Below are 22,021 nucleotides of genomic sequence, written 5' to 3'. Positions count from 1 at the left end.
TCCACGCTGCAGCCCCCCCGTGGAGGAGCCCCCGGTGGAGCAGGTGGATGTGGCCTGGAGGAGGCTGCGGCCCATGGAGAGCCCCCGCAGGAGCAGGCCCCGGGCCGGAGCTGCAGCCCGTGGAGAGGAGCCCACGCAGGAGCAGGGGGTCTGGGGGGAGCTGCCGCCCGTGGGGGACCCGTGCTGGAGCAGTTTGCTCCTGGGGGATGGACCCTGTGGTACGGAGCCATGTGGGAGCAGTTCTTGAAGAGCTGCTGCCTGTGGGCAGCCCTCGCAGGCTCAGTTCGGGAAGGACGGCATCCCGTGGGAGGGACCCCGCGAGGAGCAGGGGCAGAGGGTGACTGCGAAGGAGAGGCAGAGACAAAGAGGCATGGTATACTGATTCTGTCAGGGATGGAGTTAACCGTCCCTGCAGCAGCCCTTATAGCGTTGTGCTCTGCACTTGTAGTGAGAACAGCACTGATATCACGCCAGTGTTTTGTCTGTTGCTGACCAGTGCTGGCACAACATCAAGACTTCTCCAAACCTTCCAAAGCCAGTAGGCCGGGGGTGGGCAAGAAGTGGGGAGGGGAGATCACCAGGTCAGCTGACCTAAACTGACCAAAGGGATATTCCATGCTGTATGGTGTCACACTCAACAATAAAATGTGTGAAAGGAGAAGGAGAAAGGGGGCTCTTGTTATGAAGGCGTCTGTCCTTTCAAACAACCACTATGCCTATTGAGGCCCTGCTTCCCAGGACGTGGCCAAACATCACTCATTAATGGGAAGTAGAGAGGTGTGTTTTTTTTGTTTGTTTGTTTGTTTTCTGTGCTTCCACATATGGCCTTTGTTTTCTTTCTTCGTTTTTTCTTTTTTTTTCCTTTTTTTTTCCCCTTTTTGTTTTCCCCTTATTGGTCTCAGTGTGAACAAGAACCACCTGGTCACAGAGCCTAGCTGCAGTGTCTCCACTCCGCTCTACACTCCATACTGTTCCTTAGAATCAGCACACCAGCTTCCACATATGGCCTTTGGTTTTTTTTTTGTTTTGTTTTTCTTTTCCTCTTTTTTTTTCCCCTTTTTGTTTTCCCCTTAGTTAAATTATCCTTATCTCAACCCGTGAGCATTGTTTTTCTTTCCATCATGCTTTCTTCTCCTTTTCTTCTGAGAGAGCGGTTGTGGTGGAGTTCAGCTGTCCAGCAAGGTAAAACCAATACACATGGACTGACCACAACCCCCATTCCCCTGCCCACTTGGGGGGAGGATGTAGAAAAGCGTGGTTGGGGGGGAAGGTGTTTTAAGTTTGGTTTTAGTTTCTCACTGCTCTAGTCTGTTAGTAATAAGCAATTAGTTACATTAATCTCCCTGTGCTGAGTCTATTTTGCCTGTGACGGTAGTTGTTGAGTGCTCTCCCTGCCCTTATCTAAACCCATTTACCTTTTTTCATCATATTTTCTCCCTCCATTCTTTTGAGGAGAAGGAGTGAGAGAGCAGTGTGGTGGAACTTGGCTACCCATCAATGTGAAACCATCATACACCTGAGGCCAAGCAGCGGGCATTAAATGCTGTCTCCCACCAGATAGTTTCTCTGGAAATGTTAGCCTTGACCAGGCTGACCCCAGGACAGAGCAATTCCTGCTCCAGTAGCAGCGCATGGCTCTCACTACAGCTATGTTTTTTACTAACGTAGAACTTCTCTGGAATGCAATCCCCACCTCCTGTGAGTTCCTGGTGTGCTACTTTTCCCGCAGCTTCTGCACTGCAACATCTTTTACGTAAAGAGTAAGAGTAGGGCTATACAAGGAGAGTTTCCCAGCCTCCAGCACAGAAATGTCTGGAAACAGGTCTGATAAGGATTTGAGCAGTCAAGTTTCTGCCCCTGAATTTTTCTGAGCAGCAGAGATGAAGCATCAAGGACTGACTGCAGCCCGCATTCCCAGTTCCCCTGCCCCACTTGGAGGGAGGACACAGAAGAAGATGGATGGGGGGAAGGTGTTTTTAGTTTGAGTTTTTTTCTGCTTTAGCTTGTTAGTAGTAGGTAATCAATTACATTAATCTCCCTGTGCTGAGTCTGTTTTGCCTGTGACAACAATTGTTAAGTGATCTTCCTGTCCTTAACTCTTAAGCCCTTTTCATCGTATCTTCTCCCCCTTTCCCTTTGAGGGGGTGGGGTGTGTGTGTCTGTGTGTGTGTGTGTGTCTGTGTGTGTGAGAGAGAGATAGAGTGGCTGTTGGAGCACAGCTGCCTCACTGAGTAACCACCACAATCCCACACCCTCTGTGTGCTTCCTGCACCCCTCTGTGTGCATCCTACACTGCACCCTGCCGCATGCTTCCTGCACCTGCTGTGTGCATCCTGCACTACACCCTGCTGTGTGTGTCCTTCACTCCACTGTATGCTTCCTGCACTGCACCCCGTGTGCTTCCTGCACCCCACTGTGTGCTTCCTGCATATGCATGCACGTATGTATCCTGCACTACAGCACACTGTGCGGAACTTGCACTGCAATGCATAGCATCCTGCATCACACTGTGTGCATCCTGCTTGTCACTGCATTGGTCTTGCCCTGCACTGCATTTATACATCTTGTGCACATTCTGACACTGCTGCACCTGTCAGCTCAAGAGAGATTTACCCTGCCAGAGCAGAGCACCAAGGCACCCTGGCACTGGAGCTACTCTTGAACGCTTTTCTGCCTGCTGCTCTCCCCAGCATCCTCAGGCTCCAAGTTCTGGGAAGTATTTCTATGCATTGAGCCCTGACAGGGTTCTGGCTGCCCGCCTACCAGTGGCTCCTTGTCCCAGTCTGGCACAGAGCCTTGGTGCTGGTGGTCCAACCAGCCCTGCTTGGCGCCATTTGGGCTGCTAATGCACTGCCGCATTGACAGGGAACATCTCCGGGCCTGCAAGTCACACCAGCATCTCATGAGGTAACAGGCACCAAGTGCTGTTCCTGCAGGATCCTCCTGCCTGTGCACCCATGGGCGCAAAGCCCCCAGGGCACTGATTTCTTGAAGCAGACTGTCCAGGAAGAGGTCAGGGCAGTCTGGGAAGCCCTGTGCAAAAAGCTGTGTGTGTTGTAATGAAGATGCTGCTTTACAGATGTCTCTCCCCAGTTATGGCTAGGGAGGAGCTCCAGAATTTCCAACTGTCCTTTTAGCTGCTTTGTGCACAAAGAACACTCTATGGCAAGGGGAGGTGAGAAACCCAGGCTTGCTGATACTGAGAGAAAAAAGCCTACAAAGGGCTGTGGTTTCCTGTGCTTCATTCTCCTCCAACACATGCACCTCTGCAGAAGGTGCTCCTAGCCCCTCCACCTGCTTGTGCACTAGCTCAGTTCACAGCATCATTTCTGAGAGCTCCTGCAAAACTGGCAGCCAAGTTGCAAACATCCGTGGTGGGGAAACACTACCCTCCTATGGGAGGTGGCAGAAAAGGGGAGCTGTGCAGGTGGCGGCAGAGAGCCCAGCTATACAAAGATGGTACATGAAGGGTGCTCTCCCGTGCACCCCTGGTGGCTGGCCAGGTCCCCCCTCTGGAGCCGTCAGCTCTGTGCTGCTGGCATACACTGGGCCCTTCGCAGGTTCTGTGCTGTTTGTTGGACTGGGTGCAATACAGGGTGTAGTGCATGGGTTGCAATGTGTGGGGTAGCTTTTGGGGTAGTGTGTGGGGTGTAATATGTGCAGTGTAACATATGGGGCACAGTGTAGGGCAGCACATGGGTTGCAACATTGGGTGCTGTGTTTCGGGTACTGTGTGGGCTTGGTATATGTGATGTAGTGAGTGGGACTATAGGGGGTCCTACTCCTTGTCCATGTGTCCTCACCATCTGCACATCCCTGTACCAGCCCATGGGTCTGATCCCCTGTCCCCATCAGCCCCCCATGTCCCCATATGATGCTCCATGAGGAGCACGGCCCAGGGGTTATGGTTAGGATCAGGATCAGGGTTTATGATTAGGGTCAGAATCAGGGTTTGGAGTTAGGGTTATGGTTTGTGGTGTAATTGCCTAAAGTAATAAGGAGAATAAAAAATAATATTCACATTTTACAGAAAATGTACAGCATTGAAGAGGCTTTCAGGGTAGGGCGTAGCTGCATTACCTGAGCGTTCCCTAGGCTTCCAACCTTAGATGCTATCACACTGGGGGAAGCTGGTGTGCTGATTCTAAGGAACAGTATGGAGCGTAGAGCGGAGTGGAGACACTGCAGCTAGGCTCTGTGACCAGGTGGTTCTTGTTCACACTGAGACCAATAAGGGGAAAACAAAAAGGGGAAAAAAAAAGGAAAAAAAAAGAAAAAACGAAGAAAGAAAACAAAGGCCATATGTGGAAGCACAGAAAACAAACAAACAAACAAAAAAAACACACCTCTCTACTTCCCATTAATGAGTGATGTTTGGCCACGTCCTGGGAAGCAGGGCCTCAATAGGCATAGTGGTTGTTTGAAAGGACAGACGCCTTCATAACAAGAGCCCCCTTTCTCCTTCTCCTTTCACACATTTTATTGTTGAGTGTGACACCATACAGCATGGAATATCCCTTTGGTCAGTTTAGGTCAGCTGACCTGGTGATCTCCCCTCCCCACTTCTTGCCCACCCCCGGCCTACTGGCTTTGGAAGGTTTGGAGAAGTCTTGATGTTGTGCCAGCACTGGTCAGCAACAGACAAAACATTGGTGTGATATCAGTGCTGTTCTCACTACAAGTGCAGAGCACAACGCTATAAGGGCTGCTGCAGGGACGGTTAACTCCATCCCTGACAGAATCAGTATACCATGCCTCTTTGTCTCTGCCTCTCCTTCGCAGTCACTCTCTGCCCCTGCTCCTCGCGGGGTCCCTCCCACGGGATGCCGTCCTTCCCGAACTGAGCCTGCGAGGGCTGCCCACAGGCAGCAGCTCTTCAAGAACTGCTCCCACATGGCTCCGTACCACAGGGTCCATCCCCCAGGAGCAAACTGCTCCAGCACGGGTCCCCCACGGGCAGCAGCTCCCCCCAGACCCCCTGCTCCTGCGTGGGCTCCTCTCCACGGGCTGCAGCTCCGGCCCGGGGCCTGCTCCTGCGGGGGCTCTCCATGGGCCGCAGCCTCCTCCAGGCCACATCCACCTGCTCCACCAGGGGCTCCTCCACGGGGGGGCTGCAGCGTGGAGATCTGCTCCATGTGGGACCCATGGGCTGCAGGGGGACAGCCTGCTCCACCAGGGGCCTCTCCACAGGCCGCAGGGGAACTTGTGCTGCGTGCCTGGAGCACCTCCTGCCCTCCTGCTGCACTGACCTTGGGGTCTGTAGGTTTGTTTCTCCATGTATTTTCTTACTCTTTTCTCCCAGCTGCTGTTGCACAGCAGTTTTCCCCTTTCTTCAGAGTACTCTCCCAGAGGCACAACCAGCATTGCTCATTAGCTCAGCTTTGTTCAGTGGTGGGTCCTTTTGGAGACATCTGAAACCTGCTCCTCTCTACCATGGGGCAGCTGCTGGGCTCTTCTCTCATAATTCACCCTTGCAGCTCACCTGCTACCAAAGCCTTGCCGCCATGTAAGCCCAATACAAGGTGTCACCTCAGACCAACTCTGGCTACTGGAACTGTGCAAAGTAAAGCTGCCATTGAGCTGCTGGGAGCTGAAGGTCACCACCATTGGGTAGCCAGGAGCCAAGCAGGACTTAGAAAGCATTTGGATGTGTAGCTTGGAAGGAGCTGTGTAGAGCCAGTGCTGTTGCAGGAGAGATGACAACCTGGCTGCACACTGGGATGTACTGTTGTGCGGGGATGAGGATCATTTGCTCGTTAGTCTGGCCGTGCAAACACAAGTCCAATTTTGGAGTTCCACTTGGAAACCTCAGAGGCCCAGGAGCAGCAGCAGTGTCATTTCTCAGTCTGCCTAATGCCACCTGAAATCATTGAGCCTTCTGGCTTTGAAAGCCAAATCTGCTCTGAGGACGGTGTATGGCAGGGAGGACACCTTCCAGCCACCCATTCTCCCCATCTGCTGCTATGGGTGCTTCTCTACCAGCTGACACCAAGTCCATCATTGACCTGCCCTGTGCACTCCCTCCCTCCACTGTGGTGCCCATTGCAAGGAGACACTATAATGAGGGAACAAAAGGCATGGCTTTTGCTCAGAGTGACTGTTCCCTTTCTGTCTTAGAGGATAACTGGTGTCAGGAAGGGCACTTCTAGGATCTCTAGTCCAACCCTTGCATGGCAGAGTTGACCCCCAAACCAGATCAGACTGCTCAGGGCTATGTCTGATTTAATTTGGATTGTTTCCAAAGCTGGAGATACTCCCATCTCTGGAGAGGGCCAAGTGACATTGCAGAATCTCTGATGGGTCGCTCTCCAAGGCCAAGTGGGGACTCCAGCCAAAGCAAGAGACTTTGGCATAGGCTGGACTCTGAGGTCCCACCAGTTCTCTGCACTCTGTCTTCGTGGGCCATTGCTTGGTGCTGGAGGCTGTCAGGAGAGCAAGTGAAGAGAGAGCCAGCACTGCTGGTGCTGTGCTGCCTCAAAACAAAGCCAGAACCCTTTGTGAAGATGAAAGCGCTTCTTGAACAGTCTGTCCTGGCAACGCCATGGTGTCATGGGATGGAGGAGCTTCAGGGACCTTGTCCTGCAGCCTCACAGCATCAGCTCAGTCTGCACCTTTCCTGACAAAGGTTCATCTAAATTGATCTTTGGAATTTTGATATGATGAGCTACACTCTGCTCATTCCTGTAATAGGCTCTTCCCTCATTATAATCTGTCCTAATTCAACTAACTCCTAACATCTAACCTACCTTTCTTTTGCTTCCATTATGTTCAGTGCTTCTTGGTCACATCAGAAAGATGTACTTACATCTTTGAAATCATTTTTCTATAGGATCAAAGCATGACTGTGCAGACAGGCAGGTGCCATGACCAACTCATGACAGACACAGACTCCCAGCAGGATGAGGTCCTCATCACAGGGACATCACCACAGAATTTGACACTGGACTGTGAACATGGTGATAATGTGTAAAGAGTTCTTTCATGTGCTACATCCCTTCTGAACCCTCCTGCACAGAGTTACAGGTCCTATATCTCAGTGTAACTAGTTTTAAATTCTCTTACATCCATTTCTGTGAGAAACACTCCAGACTTTTTCTCTCAATAAACCCCATTGCTCCAGTCCTAGCACCTGACATGGGATTTCTTTGGTCTCAGCGGGAGCACATCAGAGATGTAGAACAGACATTCATTAATGGAGAATAAGCTCAAGGAAGCAAATTTATTCGGCTGCTTTACCAGACACCACAGAGAGACACAGAGTGTATGGAATTTGTGGCACATAGCTTTTTTGCTTGTTGTGAATTCTGGAGGCAACTAATGATCACTGATGAAAAGTCATTCCAGGGTTCAGTGTCTTCCTCCAACAGGGAAGGTATATGCGGAATCCACAAATTTCACCTTTTTTTTTTTTCCTTGATTATGAACATAATAAAAAGTAATCATTGGCAAGCACAAGGAAAGAGCTGAAGAAAGGGGAAGCCTGCACTCAGAGACAGAAAAAAGAAAGTGACATTTCAATAAAACCCTGATACTCTTAGGCTCTTCTCTCTGCTCCAGAAAGGCTCGAGATCTGCAGAGCCTTTGAGAGCACCCAGTGCATACAGGAGGGGGAAGAAGCACTAACAGTATGGAGCTGGTTTGATGAGGATAAGGGAAGATTTGCAGTCCCCTTTACACAGGCTACCCCATGTCATGCCACCCTTGAAATTCAGCCGTACAGAATAACATGCCGAGTACCACCACCCGCCCTCATAGCTGTAGGCACAGTTCTTACTGTAAGTATCCTGATCTCGATCTTTTGTGGAAAACTTCATGTTGTCATGCATAGTGTTGGGATTGTCTGAAGTCATGGCATCTCCCGCTGTCCCTGTGTAGGAGCCCAGCCTCAGCCGGTAGCCATGGGATTCATCTTCCACACTGAAGAGGTTGTAGTCTGCAAATTTGATGTTGTTTTTGGTGTCCCAGATGACAAATCTGACCTGGTAGACCTTCTGCTTGGCAATCTGATGAATGTACTCGGTGCCCAGCCAGTACTCGCTGCGCACGTTCCCAAAGCCGTATTTATAGGTGCTCCAGGACTCAGCCCAGGTGACAGCTGTGTCTTTCTGGTTCCTCTGGATGACCGTCCAGCCCCCATTTGTCACATTCATTTCACAGTACACCACGAGCTGGTGGAGTCCTTTTGGCTGGATGATGTAGACACCACTGCGGCTACCAGCAGGGATCTCGCTGCAGTCCTTGGGCCAGCCTGGGGCAGGAAACAGAGCTGGTTATTGCATTGCATTGCACACAATGAGACACTGAAAGCACCTGGTAATACTTTTTTACCTATATTTTATTGCACACACATTCCTGGGCTGTATTCCTGATATATTCCACAGGGGTAAATTAAAGTCTTGAAATAATCAAAAACATTGCTTTCAACCAGCACACAATACAACTTTGTCCAGGTCAGAGTCTCTGTCACCACACCACTGCAGTGCTGTGGTGATTCACCTGTAGCATGTTGGTGATATATCACCACAGAGATAAATGCAAATCTGGGTTCTAAAGCCACTTGCATGGAAGGATTAGAGATTTATAGTTATCTTAGAAAACCCAGAGTGTGGTCCAGACATCCATATTGCTCATAACAAAATCAGCCTTTGTGATCTCAATAGGACAAGTCCACTGGTTTTCTCTGGGCTTACCCAAGAGCTCTTTAGAGGTTTCCTGACTTACTTCATTTGATCAGTCTTTCCATTCCCTAGAGTGTCAGCCCCTTAAACAATGAAGCAATGCGTTCACCCACATAGCAGTACCAGTGGTTATTTCTACCCAGTGAAACCTTATCATGTGGTCATATGGACTGATGTTGACTTAGTGAGTTCTGTTAGGCAGTCAGGCCTTTTCTTACCCAGCCTTGTCATCAAATGAATGGCAAAAATAGGATAATAACCAAACGCCACAACCTGAAGGCAAATAATAAATCATGACTTTACAGTTTGGATCTTTAGATAGAAACTTCATGTTAAAATCCCTCATCACTAAGTCCAGGACATGGATGGTGTTAGGGTCCATCTGAGATTATGAGATGTGACTCTTCTGTAGCCTATCAGAAAATCAACATTTTTCCTGGGAGGAGCCTGTATACATGTAGGATGTGGACTGAGGTGGCTGAGAACTCTTCATGAGCCTCTAGGCTCTTAATAATGGTGGAATCTTGTGAGCAGATGTACTTCTTGAGAACAGACTTACCATGAGCCACTTGTGAATGAGGGGCAATGTCTCTGACCTGTCGAACATGTTTGTCATCCTTATCTGAATTAACAAGAACAGAGGAGACAGGAGTGAGTGTTGAGAGTACACATGTCAAATGCCTGCTGGGAGAACGTAATCTTCTCCAGATGATATTCCCATTTTTTGGTTGTTGTTCCTCCTCACTCCAGAGGAGCATACCTTTACCACTTCAGATATCAGCCAGATGGTAGTTCAGGGCAATTTACCTCTACAAATACCTGACGGGACAATGTAAAGAGGATGGGGCCAAACTATTCTCAGTGGTGGCCAGTGATAGGACAAGGGGTAATGGGTATAAATTGAACTACAGGAGGCTTCATTGCCATATGAGGAAGAACTTCTTTCAATTCGGGTGACAGAGCACTGGAACAGGCTGCCCAGAGAGGCTGTGGAGTCTCCTACTTTGGAGATATTCAAAACCCACCTGGATGCCATCCTATGTAATATCCTCTATGTGACCCTGCTTGAGCAAGGGGTTTGGAGTAGATGATCTTTGGAGGTCCCTTCCAATCTCAACCATTCTCTGTGATTCTGTAATTTACATGATGTTAGCATGGGGCAGATGCTTCCTTGATGAGAAGGGTTTGAGCACACTTTGTGTGGGAAGAACCTTAAACAGTGGTAGCAACAGTGGGAAGACAGTTGCTAATTTACAGTAGAAGCAGTTAGAAAGGGATTCAGGAAGAAGAGGGATTAGAGGGGAAAGAAATGTGAGAGATGACACAGGAAAACCAGTTCTGGTATCAGGAACTTTAAGAGGAGCTCTGCTCAGCTTGCTCAGAAAGGAATTTGAAGGGTGTTGCTGGAGGAGAGGATGGTTCACAGTGAAATAATGCAATTTGTTCACAAAGACACCTTGTGTGTAACCAATGATTGTTTAAAAATAGAGGCATGGATCACAGCCTTATGTGATCCATGCCCATCACAAACAAATAAATAAATAAATAAAAAATCCAGTCCCCTCTCTGAAACAGACATTTAACCCTACAGCTGCTGCTCTCTGACATCCTCAAATATCTGCTTCCTGCTTTCTCTCTCAGCTAGTGCTTTTGTATCCTCTCTCTCTCAGGAAATGTTTAACTTAATCCTCTTTCACAGTATATAAGCCCATTCCTTCTCTTGCTATACCCAGAGTACACTTCTTCCTGCAGCTAGACTGTATATTGCTAACACATCCTCCTCCATAGTCATCTGATTTTGGAGCTGGATGATTCAGTTCTTCAGTTTTCCCTGGCACAGTCTACCTGGTATATTTCTTACCCCCTTTCTGCAACTCTCACCAAATATCTCTTGAAACTCACCAGTAAATGTGGTGGTTGGCCTGAGCCTGTGTAGAGTGGAAAACACACTTGTAACATGGTTTTGTGCACTTTCTCAGCAGGGTATTTACTTTTACTACAGTGATATGAAGCTGTTCACTAACATTTGTTTGTAAGCCAAAGTCTGCCCCTCTTCTCTTCTGCCTTCACTTCCTGTCCATTTGGATTCATACCTCCACAAGTCAAAACTTTCAAATGTTAGCCTGTCTTATCTGGCATGTCTCCCTGCTTACCTAGCTTACATTCACACTGGTCATGTTTTTAGAGCACCATACCAGTGGTCTGAGTGGGAGATGAGGGTGAAGCTCAGAGCACAACTCTTTTTCTGTATTCAGACTTGCACTTCTCAGGGAAGCTTGCCAAGCGCTCAGTCATAGATGCTCTCCATGTTGGCATTTTCTTGACAGATGACCTTTGCAGTGAAGGCTGATGTGAAACCAGTGTTGAACACTTGGACCTTGTCCCTTTCTGCCAAAAACTCTTATTCCCTTGTAAGTGAACCAGCTCTTTCTGCTCACACAGCCACCCATTTTTTCTAGGAGGCTTCCTCATAGCTCCAATGCTCCCTGGTAGTCATAAATTACTCCATGCTGTCATCTGACTGGCCTATGTCAGTGACACTACTTACTACAGATTCTGACTGTTACTACAGACTCTGTTGTAACTTCACTCATTTCCTCTGCATTCAGTTCTCTCTTGAATTCCCTCTCTCTGCTGACCTTGTGATTTCCAGAGGTGGCTAATGTTCTTGCTGTCATCAAAACAGTGTGATTGTTTGGTTTAACACCTGTAACACTGCTTCAACACCTGTAACACTACTTCTCCAAGGAAGCACCCATTGTCCAGAGCGCTCTTTCCTTGGTCTTCCTGCCAGGGAGATTGGACCTTCTTCTGTGATCCTGGGAACTCTGGATTTTGGACTATTGGACTCACATATGGGCAGAAGAACTTAATGCCACACAGAAGATGAGACAGGCTACAATCAGAGGATGACATTGAGATTATCCTTGTTCCAGTAAAGTAGCCTAAATTGGTAGCAAATTGGTATTGTTTGTACATAGAGTAATATTTAGTCCTTCCTCCATGGCATAGGGGTGGGGTCAGGTTGGGGTGGAGAGCTATCTAGGATCTTACTGAACATGACCTTGTCTGCCTCTCCCTGTTACAGTGGTATACTTACCAAGCTGGAAGGACTCTGGGTGAAGATTCATAATTTCATCCAGTGTGCCATTGCAGAGATGTAAGTTTTTTATGTCAAAGGCAAGAAGTGCTGCTGGAGCCAGCAGGGAGGTGCAAATCAGGAGACAAAGGTACCGGGTAGCTAAAATGGCAAGAAATTGAAAAAAAAAAAAAAGAAGAAGAAAGGGCACATAACTCTTCCATGAATCCCACTTGACTCTTGCAGAGTAAAATACAAAAATAAATTTATTTGTAGAGCTCCCTCTTGGAGCTAAAAGTCCCAATTCACTACCTTAGATGAACTATCAAATACTCACTGACAGGAGTCATCAGCAGTGGCAGCTTATGTTGGTGGTTTTTGAGACAGATAAAATGTGAAAACCTGGTCCAAACCGAAAGTAACTGTAATCAGAAATCCCTGTGAAAACCAAGTCTTGGGGCTAGAGATAACAAGTAGGGTGAGGATGGAAGGAGGTATCCTCTTTCCTCCCAGCTCCCACTCACATGTATTCTCTGGTGTGAACCGGGAGTACACTTGCCACCAGCCCAGGTTGGTGGGCAGTAAGAACCCAGATGTGTAGGAGGAGGCAGAAGAAACATGCAAGAGCCACTGCCTGGCTGTTGCAAATTATCTCCTTTATATATGGCTACTTCAAAAAGTCCACATGTAGCCATCTGACCCAGTTTGTTCTTGTTTGGAGAAGCTAGGGAAACCAGCACACTTTTTGTAATATTAAATCTAAATAAAACGACAGAAAATTTATCATGGTTCCTGAACAATGGGGCATTATGGAGATACCTACCCATAGGGAAAACAAATCCACGATATAATAGATATAGCTCACCCTGTCAGATTACTAGTATGATCCTTTACTGTTTGAACAGGAGCAGAACCAAACCTATCCCAGCACTGCCGTGGGATACCTAGGTTTGGCATGGTTCTTAGAGATGACTGAGAAGGAAAGCGTTCAAGCTGGGATTGCCAGACTGGAACTAGTATGTGTGATTGCAGCCATCCTAGACATAAACACCCCTTTCTGGGAGTGCTGAGTTGTCCAAATGGTTTGTGCTGGATACAGTTCTACACCAGAGCTCTTTTAATCACTCTCCAGTCCAATTGATTTGTTTCTCAATTGCTATCTAACATTTAGTGTCTTGATGCACTTGTGTTCAGGGACCTGTTTAAAGATATCATGTCTTTAGGCCGCCAGAGAAGCAATGTTCCTTCCACTGCTGGCCCATTCCTCCATAAATAGTCTTGAAAGGTCTGGCTAGGATGGAGATGCAAAGGAGAGGAACAGCCACTCCTGGGTGTTCTTCTGGGGACAGCAGTGTGCTTTCGAATCATCTAAACTCTAGATCTTGATACCTGTTCAATATTATATAAGAAGAATATGTAAAAAATAATAATCCATTTTCTGTGCTAGGGTATTTAATATTTTCTCTCTAGAACTGAAAATTACAAGGAATGTTTGGTAAATTTGCATCTTGTAAAATGGGCTATCTGGCAGTGCAAGGCTACATTGATACAGCGTGCACATAGCAGAAAATGCAGTCTTCTGCTCCAGTTCCCACCCCAGGGCACAGTGAGTCTGGGCAGACTAATGGACTTAGTGTTGCAATAGCCAGGGTGTGGGCAGAAGTGAGCCCTGCAGCAGACAAAGTGCTCTGGGATCCACAGCACATTCAGCAGCGTGGTGCCATTCCCTCCCAGCCCAGCCCACACTCACCCATGCTGTCTCTGAGGGGACCCTGCAGAGTGGGAAGCCAGGCAGGTTTGGCTTGGCTGGAGGGGTGTCCAGCCTGAAAGTTATAGGACTCGGCAGGTAAGGGGGTGGAGGCACGAGACCCAAACCACAGCACTTATGGTCTGGCTGGCAACAGCACCAGTGGTTTATGGCTTATTTGCTCTTCATCATTATGTAATATGTCCTCAAACAAAGAAGGCTGTGTTTTAAAAAGATGAAGATCTTTCTTCAGAGGCAAAGCTCTTAAGAGCTCATGAGGTAGTGCCTTGAACAACCTCAATTTACAATGTCTGCCTCCCCCCTCCTTCCCCCCACTTTCCTGCTTGAAGGGTTTCCCCAGGGAACAGTATCCCCTGAGCACCCTAAACATTTCAACTTGAAAGTAAATACCCAGATGACATTCCCCTCCTGGATGGAAATCAAATGTCAATGGGTAAATTGCTCTCTCCAGAGTAGGCATTGAGCTAAACAGCCATTGGGGACCCATTTAGATCCTCTGCTATGTTCAGCAAAGAGGTACTCAAGTGTTCCTGGCAAATTTTGCATTTTTTATCTAAGCACTGAACTTCAGAAAGTACTACTCCAAGTGTCTCCTGACATACCTGCCACAACCACCCTGCCTCTTTTGCAACATGTGCTGTGTTTGTCCCTGGTACCACTGCCCCTGAAGCAGTCACAAGGGAGTTTTAGGAACTGTGACATGGCACTGATGTGCTCTCAAGCCTCTCTCTGCAAGTTACAGCATGTATTTCTTAAAGAAAATTCCAGTCCCTCTTTTTTTCTAGGGATCAATACCTTAGAGAGAAGAGCAGGCAAAGAGGAGACCTTAACGCTGTCTACAACTACTTCATGAGATACAGAGAACACGGAACCAGATTGTTCTTCTTGTGCATGGTGATGGGATGAGAAGCAATAGATCTAACTTGGAATATTGGAAATTCCAGTTAGAAATAGGGACTATTTTTAGCATGAAGTTGGTCAAACACTGGAACAGGTACCCAGGGAGGCTGTCAGATTTTCATCCTTGGAGGTTTTCAGTACTTGACTGGACAAGGATGTGAACTTTATAGATCTGCTTTGAGCAAGGTGGTTGGACTAGATGACCTCCAGAAGTCCCTTCCAACCTAAATTAATGTGTGACCCTGTGATTCTGTGACTCTGCTTGGAGATGCATGGGGACAGGATGAGAGGCAATGGACAAAAGAGAAGGGAGGGAAATTAAAATTAGATTTTAAAAAAAGTATTATCCTGAGGCTGTACAAACACTGGGAAAAGCAAACAAACAAAAAAACCCACTCGACATGACCCCAAGTAACCCATTATAAGTTTTCCCTGCTTTGGACTAGAGGTCAGACCAGCAACATTCAAAGTTTGTCCCACTCTTTGTTACCTCATGTTTCTCTAGTTCCCCGAAGAGCACTCCTTCCTCAGCCCCTATGTCCCTGTATTTCTTCACAACTACAGCCATGGTGCCAGGCTTTGTGCAAGATACAGAGGTGGATGCAGCAGAACATGCGTTGTACTCCCAGGAAAAGGCACTTTATCAATGTGAAGAGCAACAGCAAACGCTAGGGAACACAGTCTGAGGGCCTGTGGAGCATGAGAGACTTGTACAAGCAGGTGTGATTTACCCTTTTAGGATTAACTGCTACTGGCATGGCCTTGAGCACATTAGTGTGCCCTAATGGCTCAGCATCCCCTGGCACCAACTCCACCTGGGACCTTCAGTTAGTTCAATCCATGCATCCATGAAGTCCCAGCTCAGCCCTGGGCCTTTAGTCCTGACCTGAAATACTTGCATGGGTACTGGGCTCCAGTCCTGTCTATGGCCTTGCTTTCTGGATGGATCTTATACCTATACTGTAGGTAGTTTGTCTCCTAGATTGACCACTCAGATCCATGTTGTAGCTTATCTCCAGACCTGTCTCTTGCCTTTTGTCCTTTTGTCCAGTATCCTGGACCTGGTTAATCAACCAGGTTTGCTTTGCCTAGGGGTGTCGCCAACACTCAGCTGTCTGCTGTGCTCAGCCCTTGCAACACAGAGCCCCTTTGGTGAGGGGACTGTTTTCTTGACTGAGCTCCTGACTTGCCTGCCCTTAAGGAGCAGCCAGCCTTTGCTTCTCCCAGAGATGTAGCTCATTCTCAAGTCCTGCACAGTGCTGTGTGCTCTCCCTCTCCGGAGCGCAGTATTTGGATGTTGACCTCAGCTCTGCTTCCAACTTTTATCTTCTCAGAGTTTCTCTTGCATCTTTCTTAGAAACAGATCCCACTTCAGAGTGATTTAGAAAACCCTTGTTTTATAGCCTTGAAGACACCATTGACTGGAATATTTGAGCTAAAGTTACAACAGAGTTGTCTGTTATTTGCTGAGTTGCAGATAAGCTGTCCTGTTGACACACTGCTTCTTTGAAAGAAATACCATATGCATTCGTCTGGCACAGCCTAGTGGAGCCTGCTATGCAGAGGAGCAGGGGAGGACTTTCTCTCCATGCCCCACGGGGCTCATGTTCCCTCTGCATTGGGCAATCCTGTTGTGAGCAGTAGTCCAAGCAGCAGCTCGCCAGCCAGCCCTGGCACAGGCACCCCAAGGCCTTTCATTTCTCACCTCAAATGGCCTCTGACACAAGGTGGCTCATGGGAGCCCCTAAGTCACCCACTTCCCTCCCCTGCCTACACAGAACGGAAGCATAGCCATTCTGCCTGGGGTCCTTCTTCTCAGGGTAACCTGGGCCTTCCTCCACCTATGGACTTGGAATTGCTGCTTTTATGCTCCTCTCAAACTAAAGCAGGCTAGGGGCAAGGGGATTGGGATGTTCAGACTTCCACTCTCTAACCAAGCAAGAAGGGGTGAGATGTAAGGGTGCAGATGGAATTCGATCCAAGGAGCCCTTACCTCAGAGAGGGCTGGATGCCAGTGTCCATCCAGACCTGCAAGTTGCATTACTTGACACGGGTTCCTGCAGTATGGAAAGTTCAGTGGGAGCCCCAGCTTGATGGCTTGGTTTGCACACCGGGTTTAAAGCTGTGACAAGAAGACAATAGATCTGGTCTATACACTGCTGAAAACAGTGCCTGTCTGCCAGGAGAAGAAAGCAGAAGGGCCATATCTTTACACTCTTAGAATTGGCTTGACAAAGTGATGGAATTGTCTGCACCTTCTGGCCTAAAAAGCAGCTCTCCCAAACCACCTGTTTTGAGAGCATTTTGCCACAGGGAGCAACCCTTGGTCAACATTACTGGGGCTGGGGGCTCTGAAGGGCCTTGCCAGGCCAAAGACAGGGTTTTGGAAGGAGAATGGAAAAGGGAACCACAGACACCTGTTTGTCACCTGGAGCCATGCCCTCTGCTTAGACCATGCAGATTGTGGTGCCTTGGGACATTCTGTATGCAATAACTTCTGGCTGCTGGACACTGGCTCCAGCCCAATGACTTAACTCATTGATCCTGAAACCTGCTAGTGGAGAGTTAGCAAGCAGGAAGGTCTCTTGAAGATGTGTACTTATTTTTCCAAGGTCACCTTTGGAACTGGACAAATGGAAACCTAACCTCCCCTCCCTTGATAGTCTGTGTCCTTAAAAAGCTGGCTCTCTCCACTTGAGTTTGATCATGGCTCTCCAGAAATTGCTCCAAGTGGGCAATTCACATGTAGTGTTTGTGTAGCTGAAAGAGTCAATAACTGAAATCCCTCCTTATGGAGGGGATTATTTTGTACTTCTCTGGATGGAAGGGCATGACTTCCTCCCTCCAGTGAGCTTACTTATGCTGTCATGGGATCTGAAAGCTGCTTGAGTCACAGTCTGTAAGTGTCTCCTAGTACCTCTACAAATAACAACTGTGACCACAAGTGGGTGCAGTGCCTATAAAGTCACCATGCAAAGCTTGGCATGGGAGGCTGCATCACTGAGTTCCTGCTCTCTGCTCAGCTGTGCTTTTGTGATGGGTGAGTTACCTTCCCAGAGGCACACTGCATTCATATGTGGTGCTGGGCTCAAATGAGACCTGCACAGGGTGAGTATACAAAGGCGCAAGATGACTGTCAGGACAGCGACCATGATCTTCCTTGAGTGATGCAAGGCCAGGCACCATGGTAGCAGAAGGAATACAAAACCAAAGCACCAGACAACACACATTCATGGTGCCAGGTTATGCTTTTTCCAGGCTACCTATGCCCTGTATTCCCCTGTCCTGTCAGGGGAGGTTAGTGTGGAGCCCTGAATTCCAACCTGTTTCTTTTCCTTCCCGGTCGATGCATGTGGCACTTATGGCTGCACAGGGGTCCTTCCCCAGGCATGACTGGCATCTCCCCCAGTACTGAGCTGGTGCAGGGCTTAGGGGTGTGCTGGTGGCCAGCAACAGAGGGCTTGGGCTCATGTCAGTGTGTGGGACCAGGAGACTTCCTCATGTCTGCTTGGGTGGTGGTACGTGTACAGTAGGACCCATCCTCTGGATCTGGGTCCTGTGATTCTGCCTTCTCTGGTCAGGGCTTTCTGGGGGACATTGGCAGGGGTTGGGAGGGCTGCCCAGGGATCCTGACAGTGCTGGGCCTTCCCATCCCCAGGGCTTCGGGCTGGGACACGCCTGCTCCGCAGGAACCTTGTCCTTCTGCCTGTGGTGATGGTGATGCTTCTCCTCTGTGTGAGTGCAGGTCCAGCAGTACCCACTGCCAGCTCCCGGACTGGTAAGTATGGATGGACTAGACTGGGGGCAATGGCTGGGCACCAAGGCAGGAAAGTATCTGCTTGGCTCAGCACTGACCCGTGGGTCTGCTAAGTGCCAGATAGGCCATCATGCAATCAGGCTTAGGCACAACACAACAACTCCTCATGCGCACTAACCCCTGGACCATATCTTGTAAGGTAAGAAGCCTGACACCCATTAAGCCACCCTAGAACCCTTGGTGGCTCCAGGCTGAAACCAAGGTGTCTCTGCCTAAACACTGTAACTTGGCAGGATTGCTCTGCAGTGCTTTTTTCTTTTTACACCTCAGCTCCATCAGAGATCCTCACAACATATTTATCTATCTATCTATCTATCTATCTATCTATCCATCCATCCATCCGTCCATCCGTCCATCCGTCCATCCATTTATTTTTGTAGCTCTTGTTGATTAGGAGTCTTCCCTTCCTTCCTGAAGGGAGGGTAACATTCCATGCAAGACCTTTGTGCCCAAGATAAGCAGAATTTTGCAGGCTGAATCTGAAGTACCCACAGAAAATTGCCCATCATCAGACACAAAACAATAAAAACAAATTAGATGGCAAACTAGTTTGTTAAGTTAATAATGACAGATCAGTCCTGCTAACAGATAAACTGCAACAAGCTGGGGGGAGACATCCCCACCAGATCTAGGTAAAACCTCTCAGTTCTTAGTCTTCTTTTGCAATGCCACGACCTCCAGGGAAAACGTAAATTTTCATACATGTCCTCATCCAGTGGAGCATTTTGCACACTTCTGATCTGTGCAGGAACTGCAGCTCAATATGTCAAGGGCTCAGTGTGCAGGTCAGCTATGCTTCTAAGATGTGACTGGTATCTGGAAGATTTTTTTTCCCCCTCCCTTCTCGTCCAGATGCATCAGCAGGCTCCAAATGAAATATCAAGTCATGAGCAACAGATCCCAGGGCATATAATATCACTTTACTTTCTTAGAGGCCTTCAGTCTCCCTGTGGATGAGCCAGTGGAAGCACCTATGCAGAATAGACCACAGATAAAAACAGCCCTTTTTGTTCTGGGTCCTTACTCCCTGTTGTAGGAGCTCCTTGTTGCCCTGACAGACTCATATGGCCCTTCTCTTTCCCACCCTACTCTCTGTTTACCACAGCTGCTTTTGCAGGTTTCCCCGCAGACTGCAGCCATCTCCGCAAGACCAGCCCCAGTGGGGTGTATGTCATCCAGCCGGCAAAGTCTCCCCCACGGGTGGTGTGGTGTGACATGGACACCGAAGGCAAGGGATGGACTGTTGTCCAGAGAAACTCTCATGACACTGAGCTCACTTGGAAGCAGTCCTGGACCACCTACAAGTATGGCTTCGGGAATGTGCAGGGTGATCACTGGCTGGGCACCGAGTACCTGCACCTGCTCACACAGCAAGGCACCTACAAGGTCCGCTTCGTTGTGCGGAATAAAGCCAATGTTACCCATTATGCTGAATATGACATCTTCAGTGTGGAGAGCGAGGCCACTGGATACCCACTGAGGCTGGGTCGGTTTTCTGGTGATGGGGATGACTATCTGACCAGCTACTACCCCAAGAAGGGGGGAATACACGACAACATGAAGTTCAGCACAACCGACAGAGATCAGGACCAGTACAGTGGGAACTGTGCCAGCAGCTACGGGGGCTGGTGGTATGACAGATGCCAGAATGTCCTGCTCAATGCCAAAAACCACATCCTCTGGCCAGGATTCTGCGATAGTGGTGACTGTGCATCCTCCCTTATCCTGGTCAAACCCACAGATGTGTGTTATCTGTATTGAAGGGGCCAGCCTCCCAGGAGGCTGCAGGAGTGCCAGCAGTCCAGTGCCCTCTTCCTGTGCCTGCCAGCAGCTCTGTGCCAGCCCTCATGCTTGTCCTGCACTGCCTGCAGCTCCTGCACTGTAATCAGATGAAACACCACAACTCTGGGGCTCAGGAGCCATCCCCTGGAGCCCTGAGCATGTGGGCAGCTTTACCCAGTGCTACTGTGCTGGCCAGCATTGAAACAGGGGCACTGGTTTGGGGTGGATGAAGGGGAGAAGTGCAAGTTCCATTCCCTGTGCAATCGGTATATCCCTGCTTTGCTCAGACCCTGCTCACTCCTCAGGCCCCATCAGCCCCTCAGCTCTGCTAACCATGGTGAAAGAAATCAGCTACAATAAACCCTGGAGCCAGACTTCACTGCCTTCTGTCTCCCTGTTGCGTCAGAAATGTGCATAAGTGTGCGTGTGGCGATGGTTTTGTCTAGTCCTTCAGTATGGTGGACCTGGGGGATAGTGGGTTCATTATGCACATGTATTGCCATAGATCCCCTCCTAGGCAAGGACATACACCTGCCTAAGGGATTCCAAATTTCCCTGGAACATGGAGAGCACACGTTCCCCAGGGCTAGCATGGTGGCTGCTCATTTCAAGATGATTTTTTCAGGCAGTGCTGGGCCAGGTCAGCTGTGGAGCTGATTTTCCTCCTCAGCTGAGCCAGTGAAGAGGTGGTGTACTTTGCAGAGCTTTTGTGTTGATGTTTCTCTTTTTATGAAATGCTTGAATGTTCCTTAGTGAAAGGCCTGATGGCAATTCTCCCTGCTACTGACTCTCCCCAGCACCAGCCTGTAACATAAACTTTTGTCCCTCTGGTGTGGTTGTTGTACACAGCTAGGTACAGCTGTCGTACCTAGCTGTTGTTCTGTCTGTGGTTTGGTTCTCAGGTCTCTGGATGCTTCCATTGACTTGTTCCAGCCACTGTGCACAGGACTGTGGCTGTAAGGCTATTATCAGTCAACAGGGCCAGCAAATCCCATAGTATCACAAAACCCTTGCCCCACATCTGCCCCTGTCCATGGCTGGGTGGTTGCTCCATGCTGGGAATGGGAAGACACACACACACACACCCTGATTGGGTTGTGGAGCAGGTGATGGGCTCTCTGAGAGCATGAGGGCAGGACAGGTGGCATGGGTAAGTCAGTCCCATTGTACTGCAGAGGGTGAATGTGGCTATGGATATCCTTTGCAATGGGGGAAAGTTTGAACTTAAGGCCTGAAAGAAGCCACTGTTCTCCTGTGTCTTTGAAATAAAAGCTGAGCTCTGGGAAGGTTTGCAATTGTGAACTCTGAACAGCTTTGGACTCTCAGGCCAAGATCTCTGCATGAGTTCTCAGGGAAGCCAGCAGAGCTATGGCAGCACTGTGTTTCTGAGGTGGCAGCACAGGCAGCCTAAGCTGTCCTGGGGTCATCGGTGGGCCTGCAGCCCCCATGTATGGGAAGATGAACACATGAGGGTGGTGCTGGCTGAGAAAGAATCATAGAATCATTGAATTGCTTGGGTTGGAAGGGACCTTAAAGATCATCTAACTCCAACCCCACTGCCACAGGCAAGGATGCCACCCACTAGATCAAGTTGGTCAAGACCCCATCCAGCCTGGCCTTGAACACCTCCAGGGATGGGGCACCCACAACTTTTCTTGGCAACCTGTTCCAGTGCCTCACTACCCTTACAGTGAAGAATTTCCTCTTAATGTCTAGTAAAAATTTATCCTCTTTTTGTTTAAGCCATTCCCCCTTGTCCTATCATTATCCACGCAAGTAAAGAGTCCTTCTCCATCTTTTTATAAGACCTCTTTAAGTATTAAAAGGTCTCAATGAGGTCTTCCCGGAGCCTCATCTTCTGCAGGCTGAATATGCCCAGCTCCCTCAGCCTTTCTTCACAGGAGAGGTGCTCCAGCCCTCTGATCATCTTTGTAGCCCTCCTCTGGACTCGCTCTAACAGGTCCACATCTTTCTTGTGCTTGGGCCCCAAACCTGGA

General features: G+C 48.7%; 2 protein-coding genes across 2 annotated transcripts; one reads left to right on the top strand and one right to left on the bottom strand.

Annotated features, from left to right (window-relative positions):
- Positions 1 to 7,195: 7,195 nt before the first annotated feature.
- On the bottom strand, positions 7,196 to 16,622 carry LOC121057909 (fibrinogen-like protein 1-like protein). The gene is made up of 4 exons (XM_040532660.1): positions 16,419 to 16,622; positions 11,779 to 11,919; positions 9,238 to 9,300; positions 7,196 to 8,248 (listed from the first exon to the last, which is right to left on the bottom strand). The coding sequence occupies exons 2-4, from the start codon at positions 11,807 to 11,809 to the stop codon at positions 7,620 to 7,622; spliced, it is 723 nt and encodes a 240-aa protein (XP_040388594.1). The 5' UTR covers positions 11,810 to 11,919; positions 16,419 to 16,622; the 3' UTR covers positions 7,196 to 7,619.
- On the top strand, positions 14,724 to 20,797 carry LOC121057910 (fibrinogen-like protein 1-like protein). The gene is made up of 3 exons (XM_040532661.1): positions 14,724 to 17,465; positions 18,084 to 18,203; positions 19,348 to 20,797. Exons 1-3 carry the CDS (start codon positions 17,396 to 17,398, stop codon positions 20,001 to 20,003), a joined length of 846 nt encoding a protein of 281 aa, XP_040388595.1. The 5' UTR covers positions 14,724 to 17,395; the 3' UTR covers positions 20,004 to 20,797.
- The last annotated feature ends 1,224 nt before the right edge of the window (positions 20,798 to 22,021 follow it).

Source organism: Cygnus olor, chromosome 20 (genome assembly GCF_009769625.2).
Source record: "Cygnus olor isolate bCygOlo1 chromosome 20, bCygOlo1.pri.v2, whole genome shotgun sequence".
NCBI lineage: Eukaryota > Metazoa > Chordata > Aves > Anseriformes > Anatidae > Cygnus > Cygnus olor.
This window is presented reverse-complemented; position numbering and strand designations above follow the sequence as displayed.